Below are 18,293 nucleotides of genomic sequence, written 5' to 3'. Positions count from 1 at the left end.
AAACCACTGCTGGTCCATGGATACAACTGGAATTCAAACCAAGATTAATTTTCTATACTTTTGCTGGCAAGTCAAAAAACCTCTCACTATTTACACACAACAAACTCTCTGGGGAGGAGACCATCTTTTCATTACGAGTGGATACAATGCCTAGCACAATAAGACCCCTGTTTCTAACTAGGCCTTCCGTACTACCATAATACAAAAAAACAGTCACTAGACAAAGATGAAAGAAACATACTGCTGGTATCACAAATGTCACCTCATCACCAACACCCAAAAACACAAAAAAATCCCTACCACCACTAGCAGTCTATCAGAAATGCTAACTGTAAGTCAACATTTCAGGTCCATTATAAGGCAAAACTCATGTCAGTCAGTCAATGGGAGCTTTGTCAGAGAAAGGAGTTCAAGAACGGGCCCTTATTTTCAAATAAGTTTCAGAGTTTATATACAGCATAAAGGTATGAATTTAAATTGTTCTGTAAATCAGAAACTTTGCTCCCTGGGACAGCCTTGTGCACTGCTCATCTAACTGAATGGTTTCAGCCTTTCCTATTGCAAAGATCAGCTTACAATAGTTCCGAGCAGTTTCCAGAAATTTAACTGATTTAAGTGGTTCTAAAAGATTAAAATTAAATGCTATAGTTTTAACATATAATCTGAAAGTGTATTTATTTTATTTGCTAAACAGCCAACTTTTTGCCCTACTCCAGAGACTAAATTCACCACAGAGTAGAGAAATTTTACCACTTCATAAATATCTTGTGAACAGCTAAACTATGACCTAGGCAGGATACTTCATCACAAAACAGAACATTAAATCAACTGAACTCATTTTTGTTAAAAAGGCAATGTAAACCATAGCCCTTGCACAGTGAAAAAAAATCCCCTATGCAGGGAGGAACGATGACTAAGTAATAAAAATGAAAGCACTGGTCTTTTACCCCTGGGACCTATGGTTCCAGTTCAAATTATGTTTTTAAATTAAAGAGACATTTGGTAGTCTCAATTTTTAGTCTATTTTGAACATTCACCCAAATCACAAAATCACCACACATTTCAGTATAACTTGGCAGTCCCTGCACAGAAAAGCCCAAGTCTGACCTAACTGACTCAGAATTACCACAGACAGTGGGCTTGCTAGTTCAAAGATAAAGTCACTGGGAGAAAAGTATGAAGAAACTCATACAGAATGCATACATTATATGTACTACAAAGAGAAAGGCGTTCACAATTTTCACTTTTTCATAACCAACGGTATTAATGTACAGAAAAAAAGAATGTTGACTTCTCTCAAATGGTTAAAAGTCAACCTCTTTACTTTTACTGTAGCATTGTAACTCTCAAAATAAAATAGATGAATTCATCTCTCCATCACTGTTTCAGATGTAACCATCTGACAGTTGTTCAGTGACTTGAGGTGCCTACCCATCACAAGAGCCACCACAACAAGTTGCAGGTAGATCAAGATTTGGACACAAACTCCAATCTCTTCTAATCCTTAGGGTAGGGCCTACACTGGTGGAGATGCAATACTGACAGTGCTATGCCCGTTGACTGTGGCAAATTAAGAATCTAGAGTTGTAGGAAATCGAGAGAAAAGGGCAGAATGAAATTGAGCGTGGACAGAGAAAACATACCTAACAGGATGGAAATAGAAAATATGTAAAGAGAAGGGAGAAGTTAGAATGAAGGAGCAGGATGTACAAAGATGGAGGTTAAAGGAGATGGACAGGGAAGGAGAGAATGCATGATAGACGGCAAACATTTATGAAATGCATATTTTTATAGTATTAACTGGTTTTAGTTCTAAGCTTGAACATTTATTTAAATTAGTCTATGGACTCAAGTTTGCTATGATGATGAAGTTGTATGTTCTGAATTGTGCTGTAATGCTAATTAACTAAATGGTCATGTCACATATTTAGCCACACAGTCAAGGATTTCTAAGCACTTTATCCCACAGTAGAGAGGAACAAGAAAACATAAACCACTAAGGATTGTGGTTAATCCCCTAAAATGTTGTAAACATGCATTACTTTTAAAAAAATAAAGTAAATAGTAAAATTAAGAGATCAAGTTTTGAAAAAATTCTCAGTAAACCTAATCTGAGCCCAGAAAAAAAAAAAAGTGCAAAACCTTTACCATTTAGTAGTTCTGTCTTACCTCTGCCTTGCAAAACAATTAATATCCTCCTCTGGTTAAAAGCTATGATGATATACTGTACTTCATTACAGAAAAGCAACTAGTTTAAGCAGAACTCACAGGAGCATAGAATAATGAGAGTTTCTACTGTAGGGTGGATTTATGGTCTTGGGGCCAGACGTTAACACTTGGCTCCTGGCTTGCACTGAGGGATGGTGTGGAGCCAAGTTATCTCAAAGGGAGCTGAGGGAGAGATTGGTCCTAAGGAGGAACAATCCCTCCCATAACTCTCTGGCACATAGTCGGAGCAGGCAGCCTGTGAACTCTGTATATCCATGTTGCCTAAAGTGTGGGTGGCACCCCTCAACAGTGAGAGTAGTGCACAAATGACTAGTCAGGCAAGGGGTGCAGACAGACCTCAATTCTTCTCCAGGGTCTCAACCCTCCCCCACTTTTTTTTTCTTTTCAAGTCTTTAGCTGTTATGGTTACAAAAAAAAAAAACCACCACCACCACCTCAGATTGTTAAACAAGTGTAACGGATTCAAAGACACTTTACTGAGATTGCAGAGGGCCTAAAATCATAGTTCTGAGGTATGAACTGCCCCATTCATTTCAATAGATGGTACTCCAGAGTAATCTGGATCTCCAGGAATGCACAGAGAGTATAGTCCCTGAGCTCTCCGAAGTTCTCAGAATTGTTCCTTGCCCTTGGATAGGGCACAATGATATAGGAAAGAATCAGTCCTGGAACTTTCACTCCCTCCCTCTACACAAGGGCCAGGGGAGTCCGGTCCTTTATGAGTAAGACCACATTCAAAATAATTTCTGTATGCCAAATCCATTGCCTACTATTGAGGTAGATTTGCCATATCACTTCAATGTGATGTGCAAGTTTTCTTCAAAAAAAATGACATGATCAGAAATTATCTAGAATAGATAGAACATTCATAAGACGTTTTTCAGCTAACATTTTTAGAAATCCAGGCACACTGCCTGCAACAGCAATTACTACAGATTCTCCATTCCATAAAATTGTTCATTCATCAGCACCCCATTCCTAACTTTCTGAATGATTCCCAGAATCTGTCTGATGCCCCTATGGGCATCAATTAAAATGTTTTAGTAATATTATGATCAACTCATTTCTTTATATCTTCATTATGTTGGAAGGTTTTGTAAAAATGTCTAATCTATATGCCGTAAATTTTTTAAAAATAAATCATGAAACTCTAGCTAGTTTGACATACTTAAAGTATTAGGATTTAAAGAGATTCACTAAGTCTTCCACATGCACTATGCTGACAAAAACAAGATAAGACAAATGAGATAGGAGCCTCCGAAGGTTCTACAGGTTGGATAAGTATCCAAAAATTCACATATTAATGTCCAAACCAACTGAGTCTGCAAAACTGAATTATAAATCTAGCAAGAACAGACACAGTTTTTCCAAGACATCTAGTACTGCTTCTGGTCTGCCTGGAAATACCTCAAGATTATTCACCCTTGCAGCATTAAATTGCTTCCAGCCAGAACTAGGAAGTGCAGTTATTAAAAAAAATTAAAACAGCAAAGTTAGCCTCAAATAGGTTTGGTTCAGATCCTTTTCAAGCTTGTAATTTTATCCAAGCCAGATCATCTATCCCTATCCAAGGGATTTTGGTCAAAGAGAAAAGAATTTGCCATCAGCCACCATAATAACCACAGAATATCTTAAATTTTCAAGGTCTCAAATAGCAGCAACTTCAGCTATCAGGGTTCCCAGGGTACTCTAGGTGATGTCTTTATTTCCTGTTCCCCAGTAAAGGTATTCCCCACAAGGTTAGTATGTTTTTGGCTTGTCAAAAGATTCTTTTTGTTTCTTCAGCTTTATTTTAAAAAACATCCCTTCAAAACAATGCATGTATGGTCTACATCACTTCTTTCCACACACTGTCCTAATACTTATGGGGTAATTATGGACAGACGCCTTTTTCCTTGATACTTTGAATTCAGATTTACCTTAATATATATATTCCAACTGCTTAATTATATTTAAAATACAAAATTAATGTTTTAGTAGGAAGGTATAAACTTCGTCTAGCTTTTTATCTCTAGTCCCTATACCATTTTTATGTCATAACAATAATTATGGCAGAATACTCTCCTACCTGACACATTCAGTTTAAAAATGATCATTCATTTTTACCTACTGTAATACAAGGCTTAGGATGAAGGTCCTAAAACTCAGCTAAGCAGCATTTGCTGGAGCTTACAATCCAAGGGGGCTTTTGAGGTTCATTACCTTCCTCATTCTGGTAACAGAAGAAGCGCTTTGGGACGTTTGTCTTTAACCAACAATTACCTAGATGTTAGCCTCAAGACAGGACACTTGTGGGGCCAATGATGTCCTCTGTGGACATTATGGACGAAGCTCAGGAGCATAAGGTTTACAGACATTTGAATCCTAGAGTGGCAATCAACTGTGAGAATATCCTGAAAAGATCTGTAACAAAATCAAGCCCAAGCAATTAGAAAACATAAGGCGCACACAAAAATATTATCTCTCTCTTAGGTTGTTTTAAGTATAAGATAAAGGAGAATATGTAATTTTATTTTACAATTTATTTGAAAGTCCCAATTCAAGTTTTGTTATTGAGACAGGTTATAAATTAGAACCACACGGATAAGAGATTACTACTTGTAACCTACTTGTAGAGCATCTAAGGCCTTGTCTATATTACATAGTTTTGTTGACAAAAGTCAGGTTTCGCTGACAAAACAGTGAAGGTGTACACACTGAAATGCTTCTCCTGCTGATGTAACTACCCTACTATGCTGACATACTAAAACATGGGTGTTCAAACTATGGCTCGCAAGCCGCACGCGGCTCTTTAATATTAAAGTGCAGCTCTCGGAGCTCTGCCCCTCCCCCGCCTACCAGACTGGGAGAATGGGGGAGCTCTGGGCTTCTACCCTGCAGCAGGGTGGTGGGGCTGGGAGCTTCTGCCAAAGATAACTGACCTTCTAAGAGCGGAGGGAACAATTTAAAGGTTCATCTCCCCCAACAGCTTGAGGGCTTCCCAGGCATGCCGCCCCCCGTACCCTCAGCAACTTCTCCCTACAGCTCCCACGTGTTAGCTCCACCTGGAGAGGCAACGGCAAAGAGCTGGGAGCTGCAGGGAGGGGCCACTGTTTTAGCTCTACAAGGAGAAGCTTGTTTTGTGAGCCAGCGGACTCCGAGGGGGGTACTCTAGGCTCTTCCCTCACAGATGTGGAGCGCCAGCTGGATGTCCTTGGGCATGATGGTGACTCTCTTGGCATGGATGGTGCACGGGTTAGTGTCCTCGAAGAGCCCCATGAGATAGGCCTTGCTCGCCTCCTGCAGGGCCATGACAGCAGAGCTCTGGAAGTGCAGACCAGTCTTGAAGTCCTGGGCGATCTCCCACACTAGGTGCTGGAAGGGCAGCTTCTGGATCAGCAGCTTGGTGGATTTCCCGCAGGGCCACAGTGCTGGGGCGGTAGCAATGAAGCTTCTTCACCCCACCCGTAGTGGGGGCACGTTTCAGGGCAGCCTTAGCGGCAAGCTGCTTGCAGGGCTCTTTGCCACCTGGGATTCACAAGCTGTCTGCTTGGTATGGGCCATCCTCGCTGCAGCATGCTACCAACCTCTCTCCAGTCCACCTGAAACAGCAGCACTCCCTGCAGCTCCCAACTGTTTGCCGCTGACTCTCCCCATGGTCACAGTTCCCAGCTTGGCTCTAAGTCCCCCACGCTGCCCCTCTTCAGTTGATGGAAGTGCTTCTGGTAAGGACCACCAACAGAAGTAGGGTAGTGAGGACATCAGCCACCACACTAATTAATAATGCTTTCACCTCTCAGCTACGTGCACCCAGCATAGGTCGACTTAAGATTGTAGTGTAGACATAGCCTAAAGCAAAGTTTCTTGAGTATAAATAAGTGACCCTTCAATATAAACAATTAACGGACTATAGATACTAAATCCACCATCCATTTGGTTTAAAAAAAAAACTTCTTTGATGACAGTCCACTGGAAGAAGATATTTAAGATATGGGGATACAGACAAGAGAAGCTGTGATCTTTCTAAACCTCTCTAATGAATCAAAATTACCTTACAGCTGAAATGGAAGAATAATGTTGGGAAATTTAAAACATTTTTAAAAAAGAAATTCTAGAGGAGAAATTCTAGAAATGTATTTTATGGAATTCTCTGGCTCTTAGTTAGAAAATGCATATTTATTAAAGTACTGAAAATACTACTGATAGGGCCATATCAGAAGATAAAAATGGAATTTCTAATTGGCACAACCCTTTCATGGACACAGTACTACCATAAGGGTAAATTATTTTAAAATTATGTACTACTGAGATCTCATGACAACTAGACTAAATTTAGAGGAGAGAAAATCTAATATGTGTTGGGGGTGATGCAGGAAATTCTCTACATATTTGGTGGGAATGCCCAAAGATAGTAAAATTTTAGAAACAAATAGTTATAGAGCTTAAAGAGATTACAGGTCATGACCTCCCTCTTGAGCCACCAATATTACATTTGCATGTCCCAAATGAGAAAGTATATATTTTAGAAAAACAAATTAATGAAACAATTTACTGGTGGCAGCCAGATGTGCAAGTGTTGATTGCTGGAAGAGGAAGGAACTATCTAGTTTAAAAATGCAGTATGGCAGAATTTGTATTGATCATGGAAAAACTAGCCTAATAGACGTAATAAGGAAATAGTATTTCTACGTGCATTACCATCATCAATTCTTAAAATTTCTTATCAAATAAAGTCAAATTCCTTATTTCATATACTAAACAGTATAGATCAAGAAATTCTAGATATTTGACCCAAGTCCTGATGTGCAGTATTATATTGTCTTATTTCAGACAGTAGAATTATTTGATATTCTGATCTGGATGAACGTTGCTTTATACATTTTGTGGACATATTATTGTATTACTGAAGCATTTTCAGGGCTGGGAGAGTGTTGTAGAAGAAAATGAGGGTTTGCACTGTCTCTCTTTTGTTTGCATATTTCTTTATGGCTGATAATTTTAATGTGTGGATATGCATAGCTCTGGTGTGTGCATATGTTGAATTATTAATTCAATAATATCTTACAGATGCAGATATATGTAAACAGGTGCTGTTCCTATTTTGCTACCAAGTATATACATAATACAAAGGTCTTCGTCTACATTTGCCCCTTTCCTCACATTTCTCATTAACTTAAAACAAGAAAATATTAACCTTAGCCTAAGCTTTTTCCGGAGTTCAATTGTTCCAAAGTTTTCTCTTCTGGACCTCTCTTTCTCTGTCCCTTGCTCCCTAATCCTCTGAAACACTCAAGCCCTTTTCTACACCTGAACTAGTGCTGATGAAACCTACCTGGTCTGGCTGTCAAGTGACTCAGCAAAATAATTTTCTGAGATTTTCCCCATATAGTAACCTTATTTAAATGTCCTAGGTTGTAGTTTATGTTGTGATAGAAATTTATTTTTCTTTAAAATAAAATTTAAGAAGAGAAGATATGTATTTGGCTAGTACAAACAATATTGCTATCTCTATGCAATTTCACTTTTAACTGTTTTTCTTGGGAAATTGCGTTTAAAAAAATTTAATAACTTTCACTCTAAGTTACATGGTATTCCAATCACTCTAAACAAAAATGTGATATTATATGATCTTTACAATGTTAAAATAAAATATTATCCTTATAGTTCAGTTTATGATTTAGTTGGACAGTTACGTATGTTGTGTTGAAAAGTTAGTTTGAATAAATTGAGTATGAAAGCTAACTTGTAGCAGAACCATGACTGAATTTATCTTTTCTTTATACAACAAAGGAAAGTCATTCTAGTTAAATACACAAAAGTATAGAAAAATAATGTTAAGGCATTAGGCTGGCAAAAGTAAGGAAAAATCACTTAAAGAAGCCACTTCATCCTGAAATAATACTTACCAGATGAGCTGCTAATGAACCGCCTAAAACAATTTTAAACTGGACTAGGAGCAGTGACCTAAAGTTATGGGAGAAAATGTTTAGGGTATAGATATTAGGAGAAGCTTTTAACAGTCATAGCAATTGGAAGCCAGAAATCTAAGTTCAGTAGGGTTTACAGGTCTCCCCAGGTTTCTCAGTGAGTTTTTTCCAATAGGAGAGACCACCAATTAATATTAAGACCACTAAGTCATCTAGTCTGACTTCTGGTATATCGCAGGACATGAAATTTCATCCAAATATTTTGTATTAAGCCTCAAAGACTTTAGTTAGACTAAAGCATTTCAGTCCTCAAGGGACTTAACTGTGTGCTACAGGCAGAGAACTGGAGAGGCCCAATATCACCAATGCCCAAAGCTTGTGCAAAGGCAGTGAACTGATTAGATGAGATATGCCCAGACAGGGGCAGCTCTAGCCATTTTGCCGCCCCAAGCATGGCGGCACACCGCGGGGGGCGCTCTGCCAGTCGCCAGTCCCGCGGCTCTGGTGGACCTCCCGCAAGCGTGCCTGCGGATGCTCCACCAAAGCCGTGGGACCAGCGGACCCTCCTCAGGCATGCCTGTGGGAGGTCCATCGGAGCCGCCTGCCGCCCTCCCGAGGACCAGCAGAGCTCCCCCCCGCAGCATGCCGCCTCAAGCACGCGCTTGGCGGGCTGGGGCCTGGAGCCGCCCCTGTGCCCAGATGATCCCAGCTGGCAAGTCGCATTCCATATAGCAGAGGAAGGCAAAAAAACTCACAAAACCATGTTGGTGAGAGAGAGAGAAGCTTACACAGAGCTCTTTTTTAGGTCCTTAAGACCTTGTTTGTCATCAGTACTTGCATTGGCTGACTGTCTGCTGAGTGTCTGTATAATTGATTACAACTGGTAGTATCTTTCAAAAGCTGGTTTCAGAGAATACAACCTGAATTGCTGATTGGGCAATACCAAATCTAGGAACATGCCAGCCCAAAGGACTTGGTCAGCTGCCCTGCCGCCACTCTAGTGGAATCTCCTGTTGAAACTTTTCCACTTTGTTTAAAATACTTGAACATTCATTGGGGCAAGGACTTGAACCTGACTCTCCCATTTCCTAGGAGAGTTCCCTAAATACTGGAATATAGATGCTGTCTTTATTCCCTCCCACCTCCAGAATATTTCAGTATTTTGTACAAAGTTGACCTGCTTCAATAAGAGAGCTCTGCTGCAAAATACTCTATAGGCCAGTCAGCTAAGAAGTGGAAGACCTGGATTCAAGTACTTCACCAAATCAGGGAGAATGGGGATTTTAACCCAGGTCTCCTGAATTTTGGGAAGTATTCTAATGACTTTGGGGAATGTGTGATGCCACCTCCTCTGGCTGTGCTTTATGCAGGGCTTGATCCAGTAGATGTGCTCTGTGACTCCCACTGAGGCTCAGGCATAAAATAAGCATTGGGCGTCAGGATTTAAGCGGCTGTATGCATGCCCATTGGCGGAAACTCAGGCACCATGGGAATTTTGGCACCTACCGGGTTAGGCAGAATCTGAGCATCTAACTATTGAACTAAGGCACCTAAAGTAACATACATTAAAATGCTTTGTGGATCTAGTCCAAGGATATTAAGGCATAGAAAGCATATCCACTCAAAAAATTAGGATCCCCTAGCAAACCAAAATAATGCAGAAGCAACTCCTTGGCAATGCAGTATGACCTTGGTAATACTGAAGTAGTCACCTATTGTGGTGTTTAGATATGCTTGTAATTATTAGAACTGGGAGCCCAGGCTGTTGGGAGTCTGAAAGGACAGGAAACGGGGGAGGAGTTGAGGAGGCTGAGTGAGAGTTACAGAGGGTGCAGCAGCAGCTTGGTACAGAGGTTTCCACTGTAAAAATACAATCCTGTTGAAATTGTTAGTATCTTGCCTGGTTAAACCTCACATCACATGCAATGCAAAATATGACCATAGCAGGGAAAGAGAATAATATAATGCCTAAAAGGATTCAGAATACTACTTTACTTTTTGCAGTCTGCATTTAATATAGATTAAGACAAGGGGTAAATTAATGTCCTTTACAGGTAGGAATGTTGTAATCTCTCTCTAAGGCCACGTCCAGACTAGGAATTAAAATCGATTTTAGATACGCAACTTCAGCTACGAGAATAACGTAGCTGAAGTCAAATTTCTAAAATCGAGGTACTCACCAGTCTGGACGGCGCGGCATCGATGTCCGCGGCTCTCCGCATCGATTCCGGAACTCCGTTCGGATTGATGGAGTTCCGGAATCGATGTAAGCGCGCTCGGGGATCGATACACCGCGTCCAGACTAGACGCGATATATCGATCCCCGAGCAATCGATTTTTAACCCGCCGATGCCGCGGGTTAGTCTGGACGAGGGCTAACAAATATATGCACTGCCTTCCCTTCTAAAACTAGAATACCCAGTATGAGTCAATTGGAATCAATTGCTGCTGGGTTCTACATTAACTGTAACCAGTAGGAAAAAGAGCTGAACTTTGCTGTAGATCACTCAATTAAAAACAAAGGCAACAAAACACTGGTATGCATAAAGAATGGGATAGAAAATAATGAAAATATTATAATACCATTATATAAATCAATGGTTCACTCTCATCTGGAATATTATCTATAGGTCTAGGGGTGATCCATCTCAAAAAAGATATGAAAGAGAAAGGAGTCTAAACACCATTGGCCAGAATGATTAGTGAAAAGGAAGGATTTCCACACAGAATATGAAAAAGATTGAAACAACTTAGTTTAGAGAGGAGACAAATATAGTGAATGGTATAGAGAAAGTAAACCAGTTGCACCTGTTCAGCCTTTCCTAATACAAGAACAAGGGGGCACTAATTTCAATTGATAAGGCAATAGATTTAAAAATAAGAGGAAATATTTTTTACACAATCTATAATTGACTTGTGGAACTCACTTCCACAACATATCACACCTAAAAATTTAGTGGTATTCATTTATATGTGGCAGTAGACATTTATATGGATGAGAACCTCCACAGTTATATTAGGCAGAATAAAACCTTTTAGAAGAGACAGAAACTCACCTGGTATAGGAAAGAATCTCTCTGTGGGCAGTTATTCTGTAACTGTCCACTACAGAGTTTCCTGCACCTTTCTGTGATGTCAGAGAGAGCATACTAGGCTAAATGATTCAGAGCATTCAGTGGTTCAGTCTGTCAATTCCTAATCTGGGCCTTTAATTGACTTTTTAAAGTTTGCAAGAATTACTTACATTGTTCTCTCTTGGCCACTTGTAACAGTTCTAAATAAACTGGGTAAAAAAAAAAAAAAAAAAAAGAGTTTGTACTCACAACACAAAAGTTAGTTTGTTCCCTCCTTCTTGGATTCATAATTTCCAAATTGGCAAGTTATTACAAACAAAAAAAATTGATAGATATGATCTTGTTTACTTTTGTGAAGCTAATGAACAATAAGCTAATTGTATCTGTCCAAACTGTTTAGATTTCATTTTGAAACGGAAACATCATTGAAGAGAACTATTTTCTAGAATGCTTTCTACAACAGAACTAATATTGAGCGAACAGCTCAAAAGGCTTGCACAGAAGTAAATTGGTAAGGGACATTTGACTTCAAACTATTCACAGAGGAAAGAATCATTTAAGTTAAATTGTTATTTGTCCCAAATGACTGTGCTGCAGGAGCCTGCAGTATTAGTAACAATAAAAAATAGGATTAACAAACAATGCATCTTCTTTCAGTGTAGCTAAATCCTGTCCTTCCTTTTCTTTGAAGCTTTAACTACATTGTAGTCACTGGATTAGAAGACTTGAGTGCTTGACTACTTTCCAGACATGCTGAGCCGAATGACAACTTCCTTTACAAAGCAACAGCTCCAGAGAGAATAAACAAGCCTAAATAGCAAGCCATCCTTCACACAGGAAGCCCAGTTACAAGAATATTACAAACTAAATGAAATACCATATGCAGCATTTCTTCCCTGTTAAGAGAAACACCACACTATGCTTCTACAAACATATTAAGCTGATGCATAACAAAGGTGGTTTGCTTTTTTTAACATGACTGCTGAGCAGACAGACAATGTATGAACTATGAAAAGGGGACTCTGGAAAAACTAGAACTTGACTACTGACTGATAAATTGTTTCCAACATGTACAGATACTAAATGCATCTACCTATCATCTTAATTGAATACAACATTTCACTTGATAATAGAGGTTCTGTGAAGATACAGTCTGAAAAAGACACTAACAAATCTTTATTTAGAACTCATATAGTTATCAATGGCATCTCAATGCATATTGCAACAAGACCTTTTCCTTTCTAATTTCATACCAACCAGTATATGTGCACTAAGGCTGTTAGTTTCGCAATTAATGAACAAGTACATTTCCATACAAATGACAATACTCAGTAAGATTAACACCTTGCCCAAAAGCGCAATGAATTTAAAGAGATCAGCTTTCCTGAAAACAACTGAAAGCTCACTAAATAGGATTAAATTTACCCAGCCTGTCAATCTGCCTTTTTCTCCCCACAAAGTCGCATTTCTGTGCTATTTACAGCAGAAGAGAGAGATTATGGACAAAAGCATTTGTGATGGAATTGCTATTAACAAAATCAAGACACTCCAGGGGGAAAAAAGTTTCAGTAGAAACTCCATTTACCTTTGGACTCAAAGACAAACTGAATTGCTATACAACTGGCATTGTAATTATAACAAAAAAGATTTGTGTCTTGTATGTGGAAAAAAACTTGCCATAGAAAATCATCCTATTTAGTGAAATGTATTATTAACTGTATTAAGATTCCTCCACTTGCAGAGCTGCATGGGAATTAGCCAAATAATCTGCATTGGATTTAATGGGAAGTCTCTGGCTAAATCCCATTTATTAAAGTCAAGGGGGACAGAAAGGGGTCGGTAGCTAAATCCAGTGAAACTTCAGAAATTCAAGGTTTTTACTACATCTAGTAATATATTTAAAGGCATTTAGATGTAATCTACACTATAATAACTTTAATAATACTGTACCCAAAGAAATGTGTTCTCTTCATTAGTAGCATCTGTAATTTTATAAAGTGCAGTATTTGTAAAATTATAACATTTCAATTTTGATTTCTCTGCAAGTAGACATTTAGTTAACAGAAAAAAAAATCTTGCACCAATGGCCTACATCCTTTCTAAGGCACATAAATGGTTGCTATAGGGTCATTAAAATGTGCAGGTCTTGCACCTAACATTAAATATAGAACAATTTTTAGAGCTCTGCAAATCTGCAGATATTCGCGGGTATCAGCATCCGCAGATGCGGATATCCGCAGATCATTTTTGCTAATGGGATGTGGATACAAATTTTGTATAATACGAGTTCTAACCGCATACATACTAATATTTTCAGATTAATCTATAGAAAAAATAAATAGAGGGGGAAAATTCCCAACATTTTTAATTGCATTTTTTATTCTATTTTTAAGACCATGCCACCACAACCAAGTCATATTGCCTACAAAGGCAACTGGAGAAATAAAACTAGTATTGTCAATACAATCTCAGAACAACAACAAAATTAAGATTGTGCATGCAGTTTATATCACTGTACATGGTTTCCTTAGAATATTTTGTCTTACACTCAGTGCTTTTGTCCCCAAAAAAAGACATTCCACTACTAACTCCCAGTAGAGACAACTGCTGTTCACGGGAGATGTAGAAAACTGTTTGGCATGTCTTTGTTTTTGCAGTCAATTATGCAGAGCTGTGACACTAGCAAACGTTGTGTGACTACACCCTGCGAATAATACTTAAGGGGTGACCCATCAAAGACATTCGCAAGGGAAGGGGAGGGGAGGGTTCTTCTGCCAGCACATGAAGGGAAGGAGTGAGCTGGGAATGCTAGATAATCAAAGAATATGCAGATTTAGGTAACAGGCAGCCAAATGTTTGGAGTATTTTGCTTAGTTACTATGCCATTCAACTGTGATTTCACTGCCAAAGCCATCAAGAGTTTATAAGAGTACAGAAAACATCTCACCAAAATCAAATAAAGCATGTAAAGCAGTTTAAGACTTTGCCTAGAGAGACTCTTTGTTGAAAGGGGAGGGAAGCGTCCTGCCTTACAGAGAAGGGTAGAGTAAAAGTCTCTGGAAATCCTGCGCACGTCCTTCATGTTGGTCCCTAAAAACAGATCCAGCTGTTTTGAGAGATTGGAAGAAAATGGTGGGGGAAGGGGGATGGAATCTGGCATTCAAGTTGAAACGACAGCACGGAAGGATAGCCATCTCCACAGCCAAGACTCCAGGAAGCTTTTAAAGGCACCCACTGAACATCTGCCACCGCCTAACACCCCGCACCGCTAGGGGCTTGCGCTTGTGAAATTCCTGCCCCGATGCACAGCCAGACTGTGGCTGAAGCTCCCTGCAGGAAAGCCAGGGCAGCAGTGCAGGGCGCTGCAATTTGTTAGCGCTGCCCCAGGCCGTTCAAAGGGAGCAATAAAAGCCTCAAGGAAAGACGCGCAACGGGAACTGACCCCACGTCCCTGAGGTGTAACATGCTCCCCTCCTACCTCACCGCCTCCCCCCAAACCCTCCACTTTTCTAGTGCCCCCTCCCTCCATGCTAATACAGCAAATGGCACGACCGAGGAGCCCAGAGCTGACTAACAGGAAATATAGGCATCTGTCACCTCCTGGGGAGAGGTAAATGGATTACGAACCCAACAAAGGGAAGAAAAACCCTTTCAAACATGCAACTGATTAACAAATCCCCTCCAATCTGCAGCATCACTGTTATTCCGTACAGATATCGTCGGGCTCCTTATGTACGTCAGGGTAATTAAGTTGACGCCTCTTACAAAGAAATGAAGATTCACTAGTTATCGGCCAAACTATCCCGCCGCAAAGCTGACCCAGGACGGACCGGTTATGAACCTGAAATGCAAATGACGACTCAGTGTCATCTCCTCCCCGGGATCACTAGGCAAAACGCCCCAGGGAAGGGGCTTGGGGAGCAAAGTTGATCAGCTGCGGGGGGGGGGTCCCGAGAACGGTTTTGAGAGAGATCAAAGAGTGTCGGACTGAAGCCAGCAGCTCCCATCGCCCCGTCCCACTCCACACTCTAGGGGCAAGCAAAAGTTAAACCTCTCCCTGCTTGCTTCAAGGGGAGGGCCACTCAGCTTAGCTGGCCATGAAACACACCGTTCATGGATGGAGCTTCTTTTACGGACACTGTAGCGCTTACACCAGAGCAGCTCTCCCGCCCCGCACGCTCCCAGAGCTCTCTATAAATCCTGGCGTTGTCTGACCAGGGAGATGCCGAACAAACTGGCAACGTTTCAGCAGCCCGCGGCCAGTCCGCCACGACGCGAGGTCAGATGTTAATAGGGCCAGTTTATTCAGCTCTCCAAACAATCGCAGTGCTTGGTGAACCGAGTCCGGACGTTTCCTGATCCCTAGGGCTGCCCCCTCGGCTCTCTGCGGCTCAGCCAGGTACACACAGGAAATGGGACCCTCCAACACACACACACACACACACACACAGAAAGAGACTCAATTAAGCCTCCATCAACTCCAAGCACCGCTGCTCCCCCCACCCTCCAACCACTGCACTCAACCTTAATCCCCACCCCCACCGAGACTCTGGCAACACTCAACAGCCCAAATAATAACACATTATTATAGCCCCTCGGAGGGGGGGAACCCCACCCTGAGCTCCCCATCAGGGCCTCTGACTGCAACAAACGTCCCCCGTCTTATTCTTTTCTGCTCCCCTCATCAAAAAAACAAACCAACTCCATGCGGGGCACCGACTGCTGAAACGCATTAATCGGCTCAGCTGCAGGAGCAGCTGGGGGTGAGGAAGAAGAGACGGTGATGGATCGCGGGAAGGGGAAGCCTCAAAAGCTTTTTCTCAGCAGTCACCCCCCCCCCCATGTAACATCAGGATTCTATTTGGCCCCCAAAGACAACAACAAACAAATGGGCTCCGCCAGCCCCGGCTCGGAAGGAAGGCGGGGAGGCTTTGCAGAGCTAGTCTTGAACCAAAAACATCTCCCCCCCCAAAGTAGCATCCTCCCTCCGCCCGGGTGTGCAAGGCGGGCAGCCAGCGAATAAGGACCATGCCCAACAGGCGGGGGGGGAGCACCCACTGATGAAGTAGCCCCCCCCCGCGCCCGGCGAGGGTGTCCCAGAGCCTCTTACCTGCTGCACAGAGGGGCAGGAGTGAGGACGCCGCCAGCAGGGTGAGCAGGGAGTTCACCGCGCCCCGCCGCTGCGCTGGTGCCCCCCTGGCCGCCCGGGTGCGGACCATGCTGCCCGCGGGGCTCCCTCCGGTTCTGCTTCGCCTGCGAAGGAGGCGGGAGGCGGGCGCCCGGCCGCCGCACAAAGAGCCCTTTGTGGTTCCGCCGCTCTGGTCCCCGCGGCGGCTGTCCCCTTGCAGAGGCGACCGGGGCTGGAAGTGGAGGCGCTGCCCGGAGCTCGCTGCGCCCGGTGACAGCCCGGGGCTGGGGGGATTTCACCTCCTCGCTTCAGCGCTGCGCAGCTCGCCTCTGCTCCCCGTCCTGGCTCCTCCAGCCGCGTCCCAGTGCCCAGCAGGCGGGGGCGGGGGCGCCCGGGCTCCAGCCAGCTCTCACTGTAACGGGCCGTCCCGGACTGAGCGAGGAGCGAGCCCGGCCCCCTCCTCCGGCATCCCAGCGTCACTGGGGGAAATCTCACCCCGGGGAGGGGGGACGTGCCAAGCCCGCAGCTCTCGCGCTGCGCGGCGCAGAGGGGAAGGAAAAGCCCTACGCTTCAGCCCCCTCTGCCGGCAACCCCGCAAGCGCCGGGAGGGGGAGGAGAGCGGGACTTCGGCCGCTTGAGGAGGCCCCCCGGGAGGGGCTTTTCCTGCTCAGTTCAGGGGCGGCTGGCTCAGGTGCAGTCCGATCTCTGGCTCTGCCGGGAACTGGCCAGGAGTCTGCGTTTGGCAATTCACTCCCGTTTTCAGGTGACAAAACAGGCGCTTGCAGAGGACCAAGTACAACAAGCGAGTCCCCCAGGGAAAAGCTCTAGTATTCAAGATACCAAAAAAGCGTCCGAAAAGGAAAACGTGAAGGGAGAAACAATACACCGCTTGATGGGACTTGCCTCCCTTTCCTCAGCAGCAGAGAGAGCAGCTTTTTCACTTCCATGCACTTCGAGTGATCACAAACCATTACTCTTTCCAAGGAAATGTCCAGCCTCATTAGCATTGTGACACACACGATAAGATGAGAGTACCCAGAGAATGGGATCCTGCTTTGAGAGCACAGTGGAACTCTTTACTTGTAATGTTAAAAGTAAATCGTCTAATTTTACCCATTAAGGGAAGAAAACGATTTGTTCCCTTAAAGCTGCAAGGCACTTTGAACCGTCATTTATTACAGTTAGTGCTAAATATTGAGCACCATTTAAACTATATATTTATTTGCTTTCTCAAATTTCTTGATTTTACACATATAAAGAGGTCCTGAATGTGAAGAAATCATTCCCTAATGATAATGCAGAAAACAGAGTAGGGACTTGTTCATTCCATGGTATGATATAAAATCTAGAGGCCTGGTATATTATTTGCAGCTGAAATAGTATTTATAGATATGTATTTGATTTGTTAGAATAAATTAAAAAGTAATAACGTGATAGTGAAATATCAAATAATTGAGACTATAGATATAAGATCTTACAAATATTATTATTCTTTGTGATAGGTATTGTGTGTAAAGGCCTGATGCTGATTAGTGCTGAGCACACACAACTCTCATTGATTTCAACACCCCTCAGAATCAGGCCCTGTACATTTCTTTCAACAAATATTATTTTGCTCCAAGTTTTCTACTTACCATAAACAAAGACAAACACAGCAACGTGGTCCTTTATGTCTTTGTGACCAGTTTCTTTCCTCTAAGTTTTCCAGTCCTAAGCTGAAAATTTCTGTGGTACTTCATCATGAAAAAGGAATGAGACTGGAATAGTCATAATTTCCTCTCTGATCACTGCTTTGTTAATGCTAACTAACACCAGATCATCATTAGGCAGAGAGGCCTTGATTTAGGAAAGCAATTAGGCACTTTTCTGAACAGGGATGCTTTCTTGATTTGGGGCTAGTAACACCAGGACTACATTGAATCTCTTTCCACCCCCAGCCATCCTCAGGAAACTTTT

The 18,293-nt window shown here is 42.2% G+C and overlaps 1 protein-coding gene and 1 pseudogene across 1 annotated transcript in view; both read right to left on the bottom strand.

Moving 5' to 3' along the window:
* The window catches only part of ROR2 (receptor tyrosine kinase like orphan receptor 2), a 223,833-nt gene extending 206,804 nt beyond the window's left edge, over positions 1–17,029 (bottom strand). Inside the window, exon 1 of the mRNA XM_050945658.1 lies at positions 16,320–17,029. Coding sequence (XP_050801615.1) covers positions 16,320–16,428 — 109 coding nt within the window. The 5' untranslated portion in view covers positions 16,429–17,029. The remainder of the gene's footprint in view (positions 1–16,319) is intronic.
* LOC127047595 (uncharacterized) lies at positions 5,380–5,850 on the bottom strand (annotated as a pseudogene).
* Positions 17,030–18,293: the final 1,264 nt, after the last annotated feature.

The sequence above is a fragment of the Gopherus flavomarginatus genome, chromosome 3 (genome assembly GCF_025201925.1).
Source record: "Gopherus flavomarginatus isolate rGopFla2 chromosome 3, rGopFla2.mat.asm, whole genome shotgun sequence".
Lineage (NCBI taxonomy): Eukaryota > Metazoa > Chordata > Testudines > Testudinidae > Gopherus > Gopherus flavomarginatus.
The sequence above is the reverse complement of the archived record's forward strand: the minus strand, read 5'-3'. Positions and strand labels throughout refer to the sequence as shown.